The sequence below is a fragment of the Scophthalmus maximus genome, chromosome 10, assembly GCF_022379125.1.
Source record: "Scophthalmus maximus strain ysfricsl-2021 chromosome 10, ASM2237912v1, whole genome shotgun sequence".
Taxonomy (NCBI): Eukaryota; Metazoa; Chordata; class Actinopteri; order Pleuronectiformes; family Scophthalmidae; genus Scophthalmus; species Scophthalmus maximus.
In genome coordinates, this window is record NC_061524.1 from 7,912,588 (window position 1) to 7,930,945 (window position 18,358).

General features: G+C 44.1%; 1 protein-coding gene across 2 annotated transcripts in view; it reads left to right on the top strand.

The window, feature by feature from the left end:
* Nucleotides 1-1,662: 1,662 nt before the first annotated feature.
* The window catches only part of LOC118283723 (inositol polyphosphate-5-phosphatase A), a 123,196-nt gene continuing 106,500 nt past the window's right edge, over nt 1,663-18,358 (top strand). The window contains exon 1 of one of the 2 annotated variants that reach the window (XM_035606009.2): nt 1,663-2,190. In XM_035606009.2, coding sequence (XP_035461902.1) covers nt 2,113-2,190 — 78 coding nt within the window. In that variant the 5' untranslated portion in view covers nt 1,663-2,112. The remainder of the gene's footprint in view (nt 2,191-18,358) is intronic. The other variant, XM_035606008.2, reaches the window with a different exon arrangement.

Genomic DNA, 18,358 nt, shown 5'->3' on the forward strand with positions numbered 1-18,358 from the left:
AAATTATTTAAAAAAATTGGTGTAAATGCATATTTGCCATGTGTTTGTTTTGTCTCTCCGTCCTCTAGGGGTCAAAAATCTCTCACTGCAGCTTTAAAACTTCAAAGTCTCTTTAGGATATGTAACTCTCTGTATGTGCTCTTAATCTACAAACAATATTTAAGGTTTTTTTTGTCAAAACCTTTGCACTGAAAAATCTTTAAACTGAAACAGACTCGATCTGCATCTCTAACCAGCAGAGGACAGCTGTAACCTGTCCAGTTGATCGCAGTTGCATGGATCCAGTCTCAATGAATGTGCCCATTTTGTTTTTCATTCTGAATGTGACAACAAGACTCCCAGTCTCCGCCACGTCTTTTGTAATTCTCTTTGTAAAAACCTTTTTGTAAACATATTCACTCTGCCACTAAACTTGTCTTACAACTTAATTACACCTGGCACAGGGTCTATGATTATGCTCACATGTCTAAACTCAGTGAAGTACCTCAGTAGTAAGCAAGGCAAGGTTCATCTCTGTGCACTTGGAGGTGATAAAAAGAATTACTCCACACTTTGAAGCTGTAAATTAAACTAGTTTAAGCCTGACTGTTATTCAATTTTAAAAGAAACTTAAGATGCAACAACGTCCACTGTGTATCAGCCCACCGTGATGTCACCCATTGGTTTATGTTTAGCATTTTGGACAGCGCCATCTTGTTTTTTTATTTTTAAAAGTAACCATATTTGGAGGAGTGAGGGGTGGGCCTGACTGATCATCCACTGCACCTCCCCCTACACCTGCAACCTGCAGCCATTGGACGGAACCAGCTGTCAATCACATGGTATCACCACACCCCAAATGCATATGTGCTGCATTGTCTATTTTACTCTAAATGGGATCATAATTGACAAAATGAACATTGTGCTGTATTGAGGAAGACTTTAAATTTATGATTGAGACTATAAACTCTTCAGAAAAAGGTTTGCTGATGTTATAAATCAAGTTAGAAGTAGGGACGTTTTCTCTATAGAAATTGATTTATTTTTGCAACTGGTGCAGTCACCCTCTGCTGGTCATTCAAGAGAATACACCATTTATGGACTTTCTCATAGCCTTTACTTTCCGGAGCGGCTCCATCCAGCATTCTTCAGTGTGTATTACCACCGTGTGAAATCAGAAGAAAATGATTCATATGCAACAGTATCTTACACAATGACGTGCGTCTCTTCTGGGTCATATTCATACTCTTCTACTTCTTCTTCTTCTTCTACTTCGGATTGAATCGTTTACATTCACGTGAAATAGCGCTGCCGCAATGAATTGTGGGGCGTCTATATCTCCTTTTACTATGCAAAAGGTGATAGGAAAGGAAGCATTGAAGCTCCTTTCCTATGCATTTAGAGAATCCAAACAGCTCTTATCATGGCTGCTGATCAAACACTTCCGGGTCACGACAAGATTTAGGAAACGCCCTAAGCCAATTTGACAATTCGACCTCACCCGCTTGTGAATAGGTCGATTTTTAAAAAAATATACACAGTCAATGGGGGTAGCCCTGTCGTGTCCGATAATGGACGCCGTGTCTCGCCGGTGCCGGGGCTGCCGTGTTTACGGTGCGCTGGCCCTTTAAGGCAGCCCCGTGTTTCCATTGGCGCGGTGACGTCAGAGCAGCGAAGGACTCCAGCCTATCGTGTCCGAACGTCGACGGCAGTGGTCCTGGCGGAGAGTCCTGCTCCAGGAGGGGACACTTCTTCACTGCGCTGCGGAGCGACGGGGGCGAACACTCGCGGCAGAAAATGAACCAGACACCTCGGGCACTCGCCGTGGATTAAAAAAAACGGAAACTTTTTTTTACGATGGCGCCGAGGGTGAAAAAGTAGCACGAGAACGCAGCACGCTAACCGCCGTTCAGCCGCCGCCGCCGCCAACGGACCCTTCTACTGCAAAAGCAAAAAAATATGCTCCAGCCGAGCCGCCTCAACCCCGGCGCCAGTCGCACACTCGCAGCGTTGTAACCGGTTCCTTCGCCAGGCATTCGCCGGCTCCTGCGAGTTTTACTTTTATCGTGTTTTTCTGGTCTCTGCCCCCCCCCCCGGCCCCCCCCCCCTCCGACCCACCTGCGAGAGAGAACCATGGCAGGGAAGCTGACAGCGGCGCAAGGCACAGGAATACTGCTGGTGACGGCCAACGTCGGATCCCTGTTCGAGGATGTGAGTTTCCCCACTGACCAACACTGTCTGTCACCGCTGCCTGTTCCCAACTAATGTCTGTGCTGTCCCGCCTCCATCTTCGTGTCATGTTCCTAACGTCTCACCTGGTCACGACTCGTGTGTGTGTGTGTGTGTGTGTGTCAAGCCTTAACCCCAACACCTGTACACTCTCACCCGTCACACACACGGGGCCTCTCACCACCACGAAGAAGACACACGGCTGGTGTCTGTGCTGGTTGTGTTTTCTGCAGCATGTACTGACCCACCTTTTCCCTCTCATTTTCTTTTTTTTACCTGACAATGTAAAGATGAGTGAGTGCTCATCCTCAGCTGATTGTCTCCTATGATCCAGCCTGTAACTTGAGGCAAACATTGAGATGCACCCTCCGCAGGGAGCACACTCACCGTTTAAGGCCGATGTGCATCAGGGCAATGAAAAACCAAATTGTAGTGAACATGGGACAAGGAAGCACAAATCAACAGGGAGTTTGCAAATATTGGTGGCCACTTAACTTAAATCAGTGGTTTTGTTTACAGCCGCTGCATCACTTGGGAGGATTCCTGCAACACACGGTGTCACAGCTGATGTTTTACACCTGTCTGTTAGGGTTTTCTCATTCATCTCAGGTCTTCCTCTGCACTATCCACACAAGGAAGCGTCCTAAAGTAGTTTGTTGTATGGATAACACCAGCACCAGCTGTGAGTGTAGCCTTTTTCTAACTTCAATTTGCACCATCACGAGAACAAGCAGCATTCAGGTAGTGACTCTCGACAAAAGCCATTCACCCTCTCTCGGCAGAAGAACAGGCAAACGCATCATGTTCGGTGTATGTCAGGCGTCCCAAGGAGTTCCTGTGCCGACTGGTGAATGTATCGGTGGGCGTTGTTATCATGTTTTGTAGATTGGAACCTAGTGGCACAAAAAAATGTAGCGGAAAGTGCAACTGTTCCAATTAAATGCTTCAAGCTCAAACACTGTGTGTCAGTTTCAGTGTTGTGTCAATACAGGGTTCCCCCCTCGTCCTCCCGCCTCTCACCCGTGTGAAGTGCCGATCTAAAACATGAGGGAAGAGTCAGTCTCCCTCACTGGAGTAAGCCTATAAATAGCCTCTTTCTTACAAGCGCCACACACTATGGGTGTTCTGTGGATTATTTTTTTCTCTCCTCCACCAGACTTCTAACAGACGGAGCCAAAACGCACATAGGAGCACGTTTCCCTCTGTGAGTGGGTGTGTTGGTCATATTTGAGGCTATCTTTAGTCTGCAGTGTGTTGGCACCCCCTTATGATGCGTACACGGGTTGAATGAAGTCTTTGTGGACCGCTTCTTAATGGACATTCCACTATTAGGTTCTGTCGTAGACGAGAAGATGGTGTGTTGTGGCGGCAAGTAGCCTGACCCAGAGCCAACAAAAATCTAATATGATACGCAGCGGGCCTTGGAAAAAAATTGGAGGTATATTTCCATATCATCCCATAGAGTTTGATTTCTGGATGGAAAATGTGCTTTGTGAAAACTTCCCTCTGCCCGTCACAACTCAAATGACCTGGCTGAATGGTTCTGTGTGTGAACACTTTTGGAAGCCCAAGTGCACAGATGAAAAGTAGAATTTGTGAGCAATAAAACGCAAACCCCGTTTAGCTGTTACAGCCTCACTTGGTCTTTCTAATATTAGCTAAGAAGAAACCTAAGATAAACGCTGTTGTGTGATTGACAATGTTGAATCAGCTTTTAGTCGATGTCTGCTACATGTGCTGCGTTTTTGCATTTACAATTATTGTTGTTATAAACTGTAGCAGCACTGCCGGCCGTTGAGCAAAGCTACACAAGTTTGCTTTCTTCTTCTCAGATATCAAATACATTTAATTTCTATCTGGTCCGTTTAGATTCAAACTTGCTGCCAAAAAAAATCGGTATTTTCTATATAATCAGTGAAGCAAAAGGTATCCACAAGTTTAGCAAATGTAAGTAAAGCCTTCAAAGATTCCTCTGTCTTAAAAGTCGTCATTTCTTTGTGTTACGGGTTGAAGAAACCTCTAATAATAGATCAATGAGCAGCTCTCAGTAGCCAAAGTTGCTTTTGAGCAGCTGTAATCATTCTACCTGTCACTATTATTATTATATAAACTATTAAGCCACGCAGAGCTGTGGTCCAAGATGCTGTCTTACAGTTAAATTTCCATGTTTTCCTTTTTTTTAACGCCAAGGGTTTCTGACCTCACGGCGTCACTTATTCATATGGAAAATAACCATAACCCTTATAATAACGGTTTGTGAGATGCACTCGTGGCCTGTGTACGGTGACTAAAACCAACGACTTGGTGTTAATGACGGGTATTCTGCCTGGGTAAGCCTCGTTCTCTCACTTAGGGGATTCAAATTTTCCCTGTCTCCAGTTATTGTTTGAGCAACATCTAAAGCAGAAGATGAACAGTCATCCTGGAGCCTCTGTCTTTTTCCACTGTTGGCCCGCTGAACCATCCCCCTGTGAATCTAATTATGGCAGCAAACACTGACCTCTCCCGTGTTTGTTTGTTCCCATTTCTGCTTATTCCTGGTGTTTTGCGACCTCAGTTGAAAAATGTACAGATATTACAAAAGACAGTTGTTCGTGAAATGAAGCCGTCGTGCTGATGACGGGATCCTTCCTGACCACCGTCACTCCTTCTTGTTGCAAGTTTCTAGCAGCATAGACACACAAATGGGGTGTCATTGCTTTGCAATTTTGCAGCTTTCATAAAAAGCAATGCCGGCATACATAAAAGGAATAGAAAAGCCCAGAGGCGTATGATTCTGATGCTCAGGACAATTTGGAAACAGTTCTCAATTCCCATCCTCCTCCAAAGTCACCATATAATACACAGTTCGTCATAGTTATGGCCATTAGTGATTCCCCATTGACAGTAAACTGACACTGCCACCTCCACCAATGGCTACTACAGTGAAGTTAGGCCAAAGCAGAATAAATAAACGAATGTGTGTGAATTGGGTCGAGTTTTTCTCCACCAAGCCAGTTTCACCAACGTGCAGAACAGACAGAGGTTGATGGTGGACTTTCAGTATGTGCGCATGTTCACATCAAACATGTTATGAGGGATATGGAGTGTTGTCCTTTGAGTACTGGTTTGTTTTAACTGGTGGAAGCCGTGCTGGCTAGACTAGGGTGTCACCGATAACCGCCCCATGTCAGGATAAAGGTATAGGATGGAGGTTTACCTCTTACAGTGTTAATGTGGTCTACTGTACAAGAAACGGATCCAAAATGAAAAGCTTGGACATCTAAATTAATGCTTGAGAAAAATTAACACAATGCTCAAGTGCTGACTGCAAGCTACCGCCCTAGTCTTCATATTCATGTGAATGCATCCATCGTGCTTCACTTAACATCTCCCACCTCCCCGGACCTCTACCACGTCTGTCAGGGATGTTTTCTGGCCTTCCACTACGATTCAGTCCAGAGAAAACAAACTATAAGGTGTGATTTGAGTGCGCTTGTCTGTTATGTGATCTCAGTAACTGGATGAGACTGAGTGGAAAACTCTGTTGCATGAAGCCAAACTATTAAAATCAAACTATCCAACTATCCAGCTCCCCTTTATTGCTGAAGATGTGTTGCTCTCCCCAGCTCATATAACCCTCACGATGGTCCATGCCTCACCGCAGTAAACACTGGCCACTAGCATCGGTTTCCATTTGATTACAACCGCTCGGCTTTTGATTACTCACACCTCTTGTCCGCCAAGCTTAGATGACCATGTCGTGACGCAATGGACTGCTACGAATTCCCCCCCTGCTTGTGGGTTCGGTCTTCCAACGTATGTTTTCATCGCTTCAATCGGTCCCTCCATTTCTCCCTCTCCAGTCCACTGACAGCTCATTAGCTCAGGCAATCACCGCCCGAACCCACTGAGCTGGCATATTTAAATCTCTAAAGATAGAACGGAGCAAGGAAAAAAAATGGGAGCACTTCCTCAAACCTGGAAGCTGTGCACACACTGCACCAGGCATTTTGTAATCGGTGGCTATTATATATAGTGTCTGCATCCCTTGGAAACATGTTAGGATGTTACTGCAGGCAGCATACACCCTGGAAACTATATTTAGCTTTTAGTCACATGGCTGATGGTAGTGAATTCCCTAACTGAATAATGTAATTGAGCATTCAGGGTGTGTATTTATAGTGTTGGCAATAGTAGTGCAAATGTGTGATCCCACGAGTGATGCTGTGTTGACAAGAGGCTGGGATGGAGGAAGCTAACAACGTGAGAACGGCTTCATTCTAAATGTCACGTCTTCGCCGTGTGTCCACCCCCCGGTGTTTCAGCTCCAGTTTTATTGGGAGAAGCTCCAGCAGCTGATGCTGTGACCAAATACTTCATCTGACAGCTTGATTTTGTGTTTCTTCCCCTGCCAAAGTCTGTTCCAGTGCGTTGCTGCAGGAGTGGAAAAGTTTATGAAAGAAAGATCAGATGATGCTATTTTGGTGTTCTCCCTGCTCTGCCCTCCTCCATCCTGTCATAACACGGAATTGGAGAGTCAAAAGGGAAAAGATGTGGGGAAAGGGCTGAAAGTTGCCACCAGCAGGCAAAGACGAGTACAACATACTCCTCACCGCTGTGCAGCATCCTTCAGAAGCAGTTATTCAACTAGTAAACATATATTATCTGTATAATTCATATTAAATAACGTTCCTTGGCGATTAGGTGGAGCATACAGGAGGCAGGACATGACAGTGTTTTTGTTTACAGTTAACACTTAATTTTCCAGTGATGTCCCTGCAGTATTCTCAAATGGGCTCACTGACATTTTCCGAAATTTTAGCAGGGAGCTGGCAACAATGTCTGGAACATTTGTGGACATATTCGTTGTCACACTTCCAGAAAACTTCAGGAAAATGTCTGGCATGTCTGAAAGCTGCTTGGGATTGACCGTTCTTGATGGTCCGTTACATTGTCAAATTTACAGTACCGATCTCTTGGCCTCTGCCTTCTCTTTGGTCTCTGACTCTACACACATTACATCAGGGTTCATTTGGACGTCTGAGGCTGCTTCACCTCTGACAAACCTGAGCTCTCACACGTTGCTGTTTTGAGCTGTTGATTCGGTTGCTCGCCCTCTCGATGTGAGGCTGAACTGAGGGTCATACTTTAGTTGCTCCATGTGATTCATCGCTAAGTCTTATCCAAATTAGGAGGTCACAGAGTGCCCCATAGTAAGAACATCCTTATGTCATGTTTTAAAATTAGAGCAGATGTTAACACTCAGTTCATCTCCTAAAGCAGTCGGGAGCATCGCTGTATCCTCGCTCGTACCCCCTGTTGGCACGGATCGGCTGTTTTTCTGAGCTGTCTCTCCCAGGTGCTGAGTCAGGTCACCGTGCCCGAGAACAGAAGAGTGTTTTCAGGCCCAAACCAGCAGTGGTGTGGACATGATCATGCTGTTGATGTAGTCCGTCACCCCGGCTGGCCTGAGCTGTTGATCTTATCAGGCAAAAATAAGCATCTGTCACTGAACTAGAAAGGGTAGTTTATGGTGGGGGTCTCTCTCTACAAAGCAACACGCTTTGTGTCTGTCAAAATATGACAAGAGAAAGGGACTTTACAGTGGGTCGACCCAGCCAACTTTTTCCAGATCTCACTGACCCCACTTGGGAGAAAGGAGAGGGACAATTGGCAGCTTGTTGTTGACTTGAAATTCAATTGGAATTTTTCTGTCAATGTTACTCTAATAGAAGTGTGGAATTGGTCAGGCTGAAATAAAATGTAAGCCTACTGATAGAAGCTGGTAAAAAAAAAAAAAAATCCTGATTGCAAGAAATAATAACAGTGGCGGCCAGCCTACATGTTAACAGCATACGCCAGGGGTGGGGAATCTCATTTTTGTTTGAGCACAGAGTTAAATGGAAAAAGTTTTTAAAATGTTGATTCGCAATAGGAAATCCATTGAGACAAAGGTACATGGATTGATAAGGGTGGGAGTGTCGCCACGCAGCAAGGGAAGCTTTGGCCTCACTCCAAGAACAATCATCATCCAGGATGGGAATTCCAGAGTGGGATACCCCCACCCACCCTGCTGATTAGGCCAAGGACTCGTTCATAAGAATCCCTGAAGTCACATCAGCGGGGGCTCAGTTCCCATAAAACCCCACATGCAGGGAGTACAATGGAAAAGATGCAATGAAAGCTTTGTCAGAAGTGAGTTGAGGTGTGAGGAGGCAAGAGTTTTATCTGAAACGTTAATTTGTCATCTTCCCATTCAGTACATGACGTAATAGTCACCTCTGCCGAATGTTGCATTTGCCCTAGTCATTAACGAAAGACATACATAAGACGGGAGATGTTTACGAACTAATTATTAAGTGTGTTATTTGATTTGCACTGCTTGCTGCCACTTCTTGTTGACGTCATAATGTTGCGTAGTGTGAGTCTGATTTTAACGCAGCCTGACAACCACAGAAAAATGCCAGATGTTTCCGAGCCAGCAGCAGTAATGTGTTTACGAAGGGAGTAAATTAGCTTTAACTGCTATACCGGCTATTTTAACCCAGTTCTGACATTTCCATCGTCAACACAAAACGGGGTTAAACAGAATACTCATAAACCCTCTAGGGCTGATTAGGTGGTAATATGTCGAGCAAAGAGCATGATGCCTGCCAGTTGCTAATACAGCTGCAATGATTAGCCAATAAATGGATGAGTTTATTGATAGAGAATTGATCATCAATTATTTTGATAAGTAAAAATCTGGCCTTTTTTTGCAGCTTCTCTAATGACTTTCTAGTGTAAGCTGTGGGATTTCGATTTATCTTTTGACTATTTTTGGACCTGCAGATTGATCAATATGAAAATAATTATAACATGCAAAGAGGAGCTACCTGGAGGAAGACTCCATGTCTCTATCTCCAGCCAGAGAACACAGTGGATTATTGGATGTCCAATAACGAAACCTCCATGTCCAGACATGCCTGGCTGTTAAGTCATCCATGCTCTCTGTTTGAGGCTGTGAGGCATGTTCTAATTGGGTAAAATGAGAGAGAATGAAAGAGGGGGTTATTCCTTATAAAAGGACTTACATTGCATTACATTAAATTTAAGATTAACATAGGTTCATTGCTCCCAAATTACAAAGAAAATTCCATACTCACCCCTTGTGGGCGGTCTTGTGTTTTCTCCTTCGAGCTCGGGTCTTCGACCAGAGGCCTTGGAGCCTGAGGGCTCTGTGCAGTATCTTAGCTGTTCTTAGGACTGCGCTCTTCTGGATAGAGATCTTGGATGTTGTTCCTGGAATTTGATGGAGCCACTCTCCCAGTTTGTGGCGTGACTGCCCCAAGTGCTCCGATCACCACTGGCACCTCTGTTGCCTTCACTTTCCACATCTTTGCTATCTCGTTATTTGTTTTGAGCTTTCTCGTGCCCCCTTGTTCTTGGTGTTGCTGTCGCATGGCATCGCCACATCTATCACTACTGCCTGTTTGTCGACCACCACTATGTCCGGTTGGTTCGGCATTACCATTTTATCAGTCAGGATCGTAGCCCGGTGACTCTCAACCCCCTTTGGAGGTGTCTTCCATTTTGACCTTGACTTCCTGTCTCTCTGTCCACGCATGATGAGAATCATGACCTTTGTCCTCAATTCACATAACAACGCAGTCGGAAAATGAACAGCTTCTTGCTTAGCTCTGGCTTTTATTTTTTGGATTCAACAATTTGTTAGGGCTCGGATCTAAATGTACAAATAAAACCTGAGCTGCGATCTTCTCTAAGAACAACTTTTGAATATAATCTCCTGGAAGTCGAGGTTGTTGTGTAGTTTGCAGAACAAGGTTTATGTTATCTCTGTCTTTAACAGTGGGTCGTGTAAGTGTTGGTATTCATACCTGGAAATCTCTGCACAGTTTATGTGCGGTATTAAAGCATGTGTCAGGGCTGTTTATCAAAGGAATGTGGCTCACTTTCTTCTTGTAAACCCAAAGTGTGTGTGTGTGTGTGTTTGTTTTTAAAGAGCGCGCTTAGCAACAGCAGGGTCATCCGTCCACACATGTTTTCACCTATGATCCACATTCATTTTCACTTGCATTCAATCTGTTGTGATGTCGGTTTTAAACTGTCATAGTCCCACACTCGCGTGAACACACAGCCGTGGTTTTCTCTGTGCTGCTGCATTTTTCTCTGAGCAGCCGAGTCTGCTGGCGTGAGACACAAATTGAATGATTACAGAAGCGCCCGCACCTCGTTTATCTCCACAGAAGCCAAACTTCTTTAATAAAAGAGCCATGGCTCACAGCCGGCCCCGTGCTGTCACAGAAGCGGGACCTCAACGTAGTCTGAGCTCCCTGCTCTGTTCCCCACAATGAACCAAGGACGTTCGTATCACAGGCAGCTGCAGGATTTTCCCTTTTTTTTAAAAGAGGGATGCATAACATTGTGGTCACAGATATCACATGTCTCTACAGATTGGATAAATGGAAAGGAAGCTTTTCAGCTTTCATAATGTTATTATAGGCTCAGCAGTGCCTCACTTTTAATTCAATAATTCCAGAAATAATATTATTGTGTTAAAGAAGTCTTTTTTGTTTGGAAATATATTGTAATTGAAATTTGTTTTGTCATTGCAGATGTAGTTGTGCTGTGTTGAAAGCAAACTGACCTTGACTGTTTTAATTAAAACAAGGTCCAAAATAAGAATAAATTATTTGAGTGGTCACCTTTTTTTTTGGACCGTATTGTTTTAATGTTTTTATTAATTGTCTGGTTTGACTGCAATAATATCAAACCAGAGTGGAACAGTGAATGATTGGCTGCTTGTTGTGTGTTAGCACCAGTGATGAGTAAACTGTGAAGTTGTGTTCATCAGAGTTGGACTGATAAAGGATGCTGTGAACAAGATCTTTGTTCATTTCATTGTATCCATGACAGCAGAGTCAGCTGTCCACTCTTTGGACTGAATGAATAATGATGTATAATGTACAATCTAAGGTGGAGGGAGGATGTGTGCTTATTGACTCTAGTTTGACACTCTGGGAAAATAATTTAATTCTCTTTCTAAAACGTTAAAAATGAGAAAATATACCACTCTGTACCTGTAAGCAAAATATAAAGCTAGAGCCAGAAGGTTAGCTTAGCTTAGCATTAATAAAATAAAATGGTAGGTTACCTGAATTGTTAAGTTCTGCTCTGAAGGGGAGATGTTAATTGTTTCCACTCATTATGTTAAGCTAAGCTAACCAGCTGCTGTTTTTTTTTTAGCTTTACAGGCATTTTGATTGTTTGGTTATTATTTAATACACGGGAATGAGAGTGACATCAATAAACTACCCTGCTGCGAGGTGTGTGTGTGTTGTGTGTATAATGTTTACAGTGTAGTGACCCGAGGCATAATATATTCACTAAGTAAACATGAGCAAAAGCTCCTTGGTTTGCACCATTATCTCTGCTGTTACACATTAATTGTGAAAGAAACCACAGGCAGGCCACATCCCATCCATCACGAAGCTTTAGAAATGCCAGGTGTGAAATTGCTCTTAAAACCCAACCGGTAGTTTGAATTGAATAAAGGACAACAGCATCCTTCGAATCCTCCAGCTTTAATTATGTGTCCGTCTTTGCATAGAGACAAGTGTTCACATATCTAAGGGTCATGCAGCTTAGATTTTTGACACTTGGGTAACCCAATTTTATTAGCAAGCTTTTACCTGCAGGCTTTCACAAACCGTCTTCCCATATGTCTACATTCTTTGCACCCACTGTGTTTTGATGCAGGTTTATGAATCCAGAGAAAAATGACTCTCCAGCTGGGTTGCACTCCTGCTCTCCTCTCACTCCCTTGATCCCCTGCAGAGACCTCTACGCTCACCAGTCCCCTTCATCTCTTTCCCATACACTCCACACAGTACCCGGCAGAACTGGTGTTTATTTAACCCTAAGCCTTTGATGGAGAGTGCTTATTGTCTCTGGTCCACATTCAGTTGGTGTGTGAATATTTCCCAGTTAAGGCCGTTGTTTTTTTTTTTCCACCGTAGCCCCCAGCTTGAGAAAGTACTAGCTGGTCTGGCCAAGTAATTAAACATGGCCTTGTGCCGACCATGTTTTTCCTCTTACCCTTTTGGTTTTCCACCTTTTGGAGTCACAGTGTTGGTCAGAGCACCTGGGTGGTGTTACTGCATGTTGTGCTGCAATAAATACCAGGTATTATTTGCTCACGAACATGCATTTTTGGTGAAATAAAAGTGTGTTCATGTCGGTATGAAAAGTGTATCCTCCATTAGTCCGAACATGTGCCTGGTTTCTCTCAGCAACTTGAAGAGCCATAATGGAAAGCTCCCTTCCAGTGAACGTCAGGATTTGAATGTTTGATGCCCCCTGGTTCCCATTTGAAGCAAGACGTACACTGATACGTACACCTCTTGCTGTGCGCTTTTACTAATAACATGAATAATGACTCACTATTCAACTAAATCATGGCATTGCAACAGGGAGCCAGCGTGCGCAACACCCTGATCCTGAAACTGAAGAAGCTGAATGGAATATGGCCATCTTTAATTTCATTATGCACAACTGTTTTCCTTCCTACTGTGATATTTAAAAATGTTATCTGTGCCAATGGAAAAGGACGATGTCAAAAGAGAACATTGTATAAAAAAAAAATACAAATATTGTTTTCTAAAAATACAGTAATAATGATGATCAGAGTTGTAAGGTGAAAGCAGGGTCATCTGCAGCTCTCTTGTTGACCGTGCCGACGTTCCTGTCTGAGCTGTGGACAGCTGGGTGGGGGGTGAGACCGCTCCCCACTGATTTCCCCTTTGTTTCTGAAATTGTCACTGGGGCTCTGCCAGTTTTCCAGCACACGTACGTACGTGTGTGTGTGTGTGTGTGTGTGTGTGTGTGTGTGTGTGTGTGTGTGTGTGTGTGTGTGTGTGTGTGTGTGTGTGTGTGTGTGTGTGTGTGTGTGTGTGTGTGTGTGTGTGTGTGTGTGTGTGTGTGTGTGTGTGTGTGTGTGTGTGTGTGTGTGTGTGTGTGTGTGTGTGTGTGTGGCGCCCCTCTCACTACCTTATCACCCCTGGCCTTTGCAGAGGGTTATCACTTGGAGACACTTCCACTGGCGACAGTAAAGTTTCCACTGCGGACAACTTGAACAATGCCAACCCACCCTCGTTTCTCCACCACGTCTGCGTCTCCTCTGGCTGCTAAATATAGATCTCAACGACGACTATATCTTTGTCTAAGACATCCTATTATTTCCCTATTCTCCCGTGGTTCCCTTGGCCTGAGAAACCATGGAGCCTCACCCAAATTTGCTCTTTCAGTGACAAAGTTGACAAAGGAGACGATAAATCATACGGCGGTCGAGAATTTTGAGGGTTAAGTTGTGATTTGACCTGACTAAAAATATAAATAATGCTCTTCCTGGTGCTTTTGGTGGCAAAGTTCCCACAGGGACACTTGTAATGTGGATTAGAGCAGAAAGGTTGACGGTCGAGCAGCAGATTAAGCGGTCGATGGATTGCGAGTCTGTAGATAAAAGAAAGACACTGGACGTGGCACGTACACACACAAACATACACGTGTCTGAAGGGTTGAACTGGCCATTTGCCTGCAGCCTGTCGGCGCTCCATCAGACTATTGTCCGTTCGTTTCTCAGGCTCCACGGGACTGGTCCAGTCCACAGCTGAACAGATGGAACGGCCTCTACCGTGCTGTGGCTTTACAGGTTTTTATTACCTAAATTTGGCCAGTGAGAGGCTACTTAGAAAGGATGGCTGAAAAAAAGAGCACATCTATCCCCCTGCTAATGAACATAATTTAGCTTTTATAGATATTTGCTTTGTCCGCTTGACAGATGGAAAACCCTGTTAAACCGTGTGAATAAAACTTTTAAAATGTATGCTCCTGTCCAAAACCTGCCTAGAGTGTCCGTCAGGTTGCTGAAACACTCCATCGTTACTGTTGCAGCAATGTCAGAATAAAGGGAAAAACAATCTGGCATATAAGCCTGTGGACGCTTAAGTGTCAGACGCAAAAGAGCAAAAGGCTTTACAAGGTTTGGCATCTGGTCTGCGCTCCTGTCTTGTAAAATGAGTTTAAACCCATTGCCTGTGGCACGTCTTTATTGTATTAGACGTGCATAGAAAGGGAATGTAGAAACATTGATCTGTTTTACAGGCAGTGTGCCGCCGACCTCACACCTCTGGCCTTGTGATATCTTCCTCTGCTGAACTCTTCTGCACCTGGTTGACTACCTGTAGCAGATCAGACTTGTAGCTTATGATTTTCCAGCTCACATGAAGTCTTGATGTATCTACAACTACGTGGTTGAGATTTCATCCTAGCAGGTTAAACATCTGACTGGAGGATACATGGCAATGAAAACACAGCTTGCAGGCCAGACCGCAGCTCATCCCCGCCGTCGTGAATAGCAGCATCTCCAAGTCAGCAGTAGACCATTGTTTGTCCACCATTTTCGTTCTCACATACTGCCCCTCCGGATGACTTCAGAATGATGTCCGGACGCCTGTGCACGTCTGAAAGCAGCTTATGTTGCATTTAAACAAGATAGTGAACCACTCACGCTGAAAGCTTTTCCAGTGGAAGCCTTTCAATGTTGAGAAGTGAAAGACGGCAGTCGTGGTGAGAGTTTCCAGTGTATGTTTATTGTTTAAATATGCTGAAAAGTGTGTGCTCAGTTGGTTTACTCTGAAGGAAGAAAAAAAAAAAAGCAGTGGTTAAGAAGCGTTAAGTGGAGTGGAAGCTACTATATGTTTGCAGTCTCAGCACAATGGGTGTTGGTATTGACCGAGGCACTTTTTCTGTCATTTGTGCTCTCATGAACATGTTTGCACACACAGGTCCACACACAGTGACAGTGAGACGTGAGAGGCAGGGTGAGCGTCTTATCTGATTGGCTGCTGGCAGAGGTAAAGTGGTGTGTGAAGGGACACTTAAGAAGATAGGTGGCCGGGGATGCTGGCCTGGGTTTGGCCTTTCCCTGTCTGTCATCTTTCTGCTTCCCTCTTCTTCGCTTGAAAAAGGAGTACAAAATTCCATAGACTGTATATTTGGTGACACTGAAACTGATCCAAAATCTGATCTGGCAAAATAACCTCAGGCCCATATCCTGGTGCTTGAAAATAGGCCAAGTGTGCGTTTGTGTGTACCTTCAACGTACGTTCAGTTTCCCTCTGTGGAAGTGTAGTTCACGTGCATAATGGTTTGCGCCGGTCTCCTTGTGTTTGTTTGCCGCGGGGTGTTTGAGTTCGCCTGAGTGGTTTAGTTTTCATTAGAGACAACAGTGTGTATCTTAACAGAGGGTGTTTCTCAGTTTGTATGAATTTTGCATCTGGAACAGCAAGATTACATACAACTTTGTCTCCCAATTCCTGTTTACACATCTTTAGTGGTGACCAGTCAACGCTCCTCATCCTGTGTCTGTTTGTGTTTGTGTGCAGCAGTCTGACTGTGCGCAGTTTCCTCATTTCGTCCTGTCTCATTGTATGCATGTATTCTGCTGAAAGGTCACCAGAGAGTGACAGCAGTGCCCGGGAGACGTGATTAGATATATCAGATGATGTATGGGAGCAGACTGAAGTAAATAGGAATGCTGGTGGTTGCATCTGTAAAACTGATGAGGTGTTTGTTTGTTGTGAGGCGTGCTGCGCTTATTTACCCCTGACAGACGACAAGGACAATGCTGCAGAGAATTAATGCCCCAAAACACTGAATCATTTTGAGAATGCGAAAAGCAGCGTGGCTGCTTTTGAGTGCTTTTGCTCACATTAACGCTCTCATTCATCTGTACCACTGAATGTGAAGGTCGTTGTAGGATTTCACCCATTTGTCAGTATCTTGTTAGATCTGTGAAAACTCAAAGCTCATAAAATGGATTAGAATAAATTCAATTGATTGTACTGCTGCTGCTGTGCTTCAACAAGGAGACAGATGTAGGTGTGTACTGTACAAAACATACAATATACACAACCATGGTAACAGGGGATTACATTTTGTAAAGGGATCCAGATTCGGATCCAGGAACTTTTTAAAGGATTCCTCTCCGTTGCAGGGGGGGGGGTTGCTCAGCCTCGGTGGAGGTAATGTAGTTAAAGAATATCAGCCATGTTAGCAGCTTGGCTCCAGGCGTAGCAGTATTCGTCTGATGACCGACTTGTGTCAGTCCACCACTTCTCAACAGCTTTTGGATAGATTGCCTTGAAATATTTTTTTTACAGACATTCATTTTGCCCAGAAGATAACTTTGGTAATCATCTGACAGGTTCCCATAAGCTATATTGAGGTTAGTATTCTTGTTTTTTAATGAAATAACTCGACAGCTATTTGATGGATTATCATGTAATATTAAATCAAATCACTTCGGTTTTTTGTTTTTTTACCTTCCTGTGCCACCTTCAAGTCAAAGTTTCATTATGCAGTGAAAAATGTCTGCATTTATGAGATTGGCACAAACTTTAGTACAGTTAATCATGGTCCTCAGAGGATAAAGCACAATAATTTCGACATCTGTCAAGGACATCCTTGCGGAAAGTATCTCCACAACTATTGGATGGATTTCCAAGGAATTCTGCACAGACCTTTATTCTCTCCAGAGGATAAATCCAAATGTCTTTGGTGATCACTCTTAGTCTTGCCTTGGGCCAAAGGTCAAACAACGTTGGTACACTTGTGATCTCACTATGCAGAGAAAAAATAGAACTGAGTTACATGTTGTCGGCCATTTCTTTTACGTCAGAACACCTGTTCATTTTACAGATGATACTTCATACATCCAATTGTCTCCTCTCTTCTCTTTCAAATAACCTACATGACGACTGGGGTAGTTTTCTAACTCTAAAATAAGTTATTAAATCGTCACACTGCCAAAAATATGACACACTTATAACATCCTCTGAAATGTATGCTAGCCTCTTCACTTTCCTAACTGCTGCTCTGTGATGTCAGCTAACAAGAAAGTTCTGAAGCTGGGTTGTGAAATTATTAAGTGTGAACTCTACGATCTAACGACCCTTACAGGGCCGGGCTCAGATAAACAGAAAATGAAGGAGAGTAACTCTTACAGAGGGGCTTACGTGATCTGTGCCCGTCGAGGGGATCCCTCCAGAGTGTCATGAACGGTTTATGTTCTGACGTCTGTGAAAGCAAATGGAAATGTCTTAAAATATCCGGGGAGGAGCCACAGGGAGTATATGTTATGCAGGAAAAGTGAAGGAAGAGTTCAGCTTCAGGGCCGTGTCACGGGGAAACACTCATGTCATTCATCACCAACCCTGTACTGAACCTTTACATGCAGGCCGTAGGCGAAGCTTCAGTCGTTTCTTTAACAAGCCTGTCGCGTGTCCCTTGTCTTTGTCTGGTCCTGGTTTTAACCGCTGAGGACTGTTGTGGTGTTTCTGTGGCGTGACTCATCCACTCTGGTTCTGGTTGAGGTCTGGGTTATGGGCACTGTGTTGTATAAACCCAGCACCCTCTCCACTGTTTATTTTGGAAGTCCAGTTTTCTGGCACTCTTTGATAGGTCAGTACCAAGGGGAGCCGTTAGGCGAGGGGGCTGCTGGAGGAGATATATTCTCGTTTTGGTCATAGTTCGGACATGCTCTCTGTTCTGAAGAGCAGGAGGGAGTCTAGTTTGTCCCGTTTTGGGCTTGCCTGATGAACTATGATGGATTTAACCTATTTTTGTGTGACACCGGTCCACATTGTTGATCTTTCTGCTCTACATAGTACGTGGTGACAGAAAGAATTGTTAGGGGGCTTCTCTGAGACATTTTAATGGGGCCTTGGTGGAAATAGAAGCTGACCCTTCTGTGCACCCCCCCTTCTGTTTCTTGCTCTTTTCCCTCCTCCTCCTCTTCCTTTTTTTCTTCTTTCCATTCTCACTCTCTCTCAAACCCTCCCACAGCAGGAAGAACACAATTATAGAGATATCGGGCCCATGCTGAAAACGTGATAGCCTGTGAAATGTCTTCGGCGTCACACAGAGACAATGTTTGTCCTGCCCCAGTGCAAACAGGATGCTGTGTGCAGGAGAGCGGTGTGAGATAAGAACAGACAACAGCAAGGGGAAAAGACCAAAAAAATTGGTACCAAGGGGGCAGAGTACATCATTGACAGAAAAAGGGAAAAAAAATAACGGGGAGACAGATGATGCAACGATGATCTGG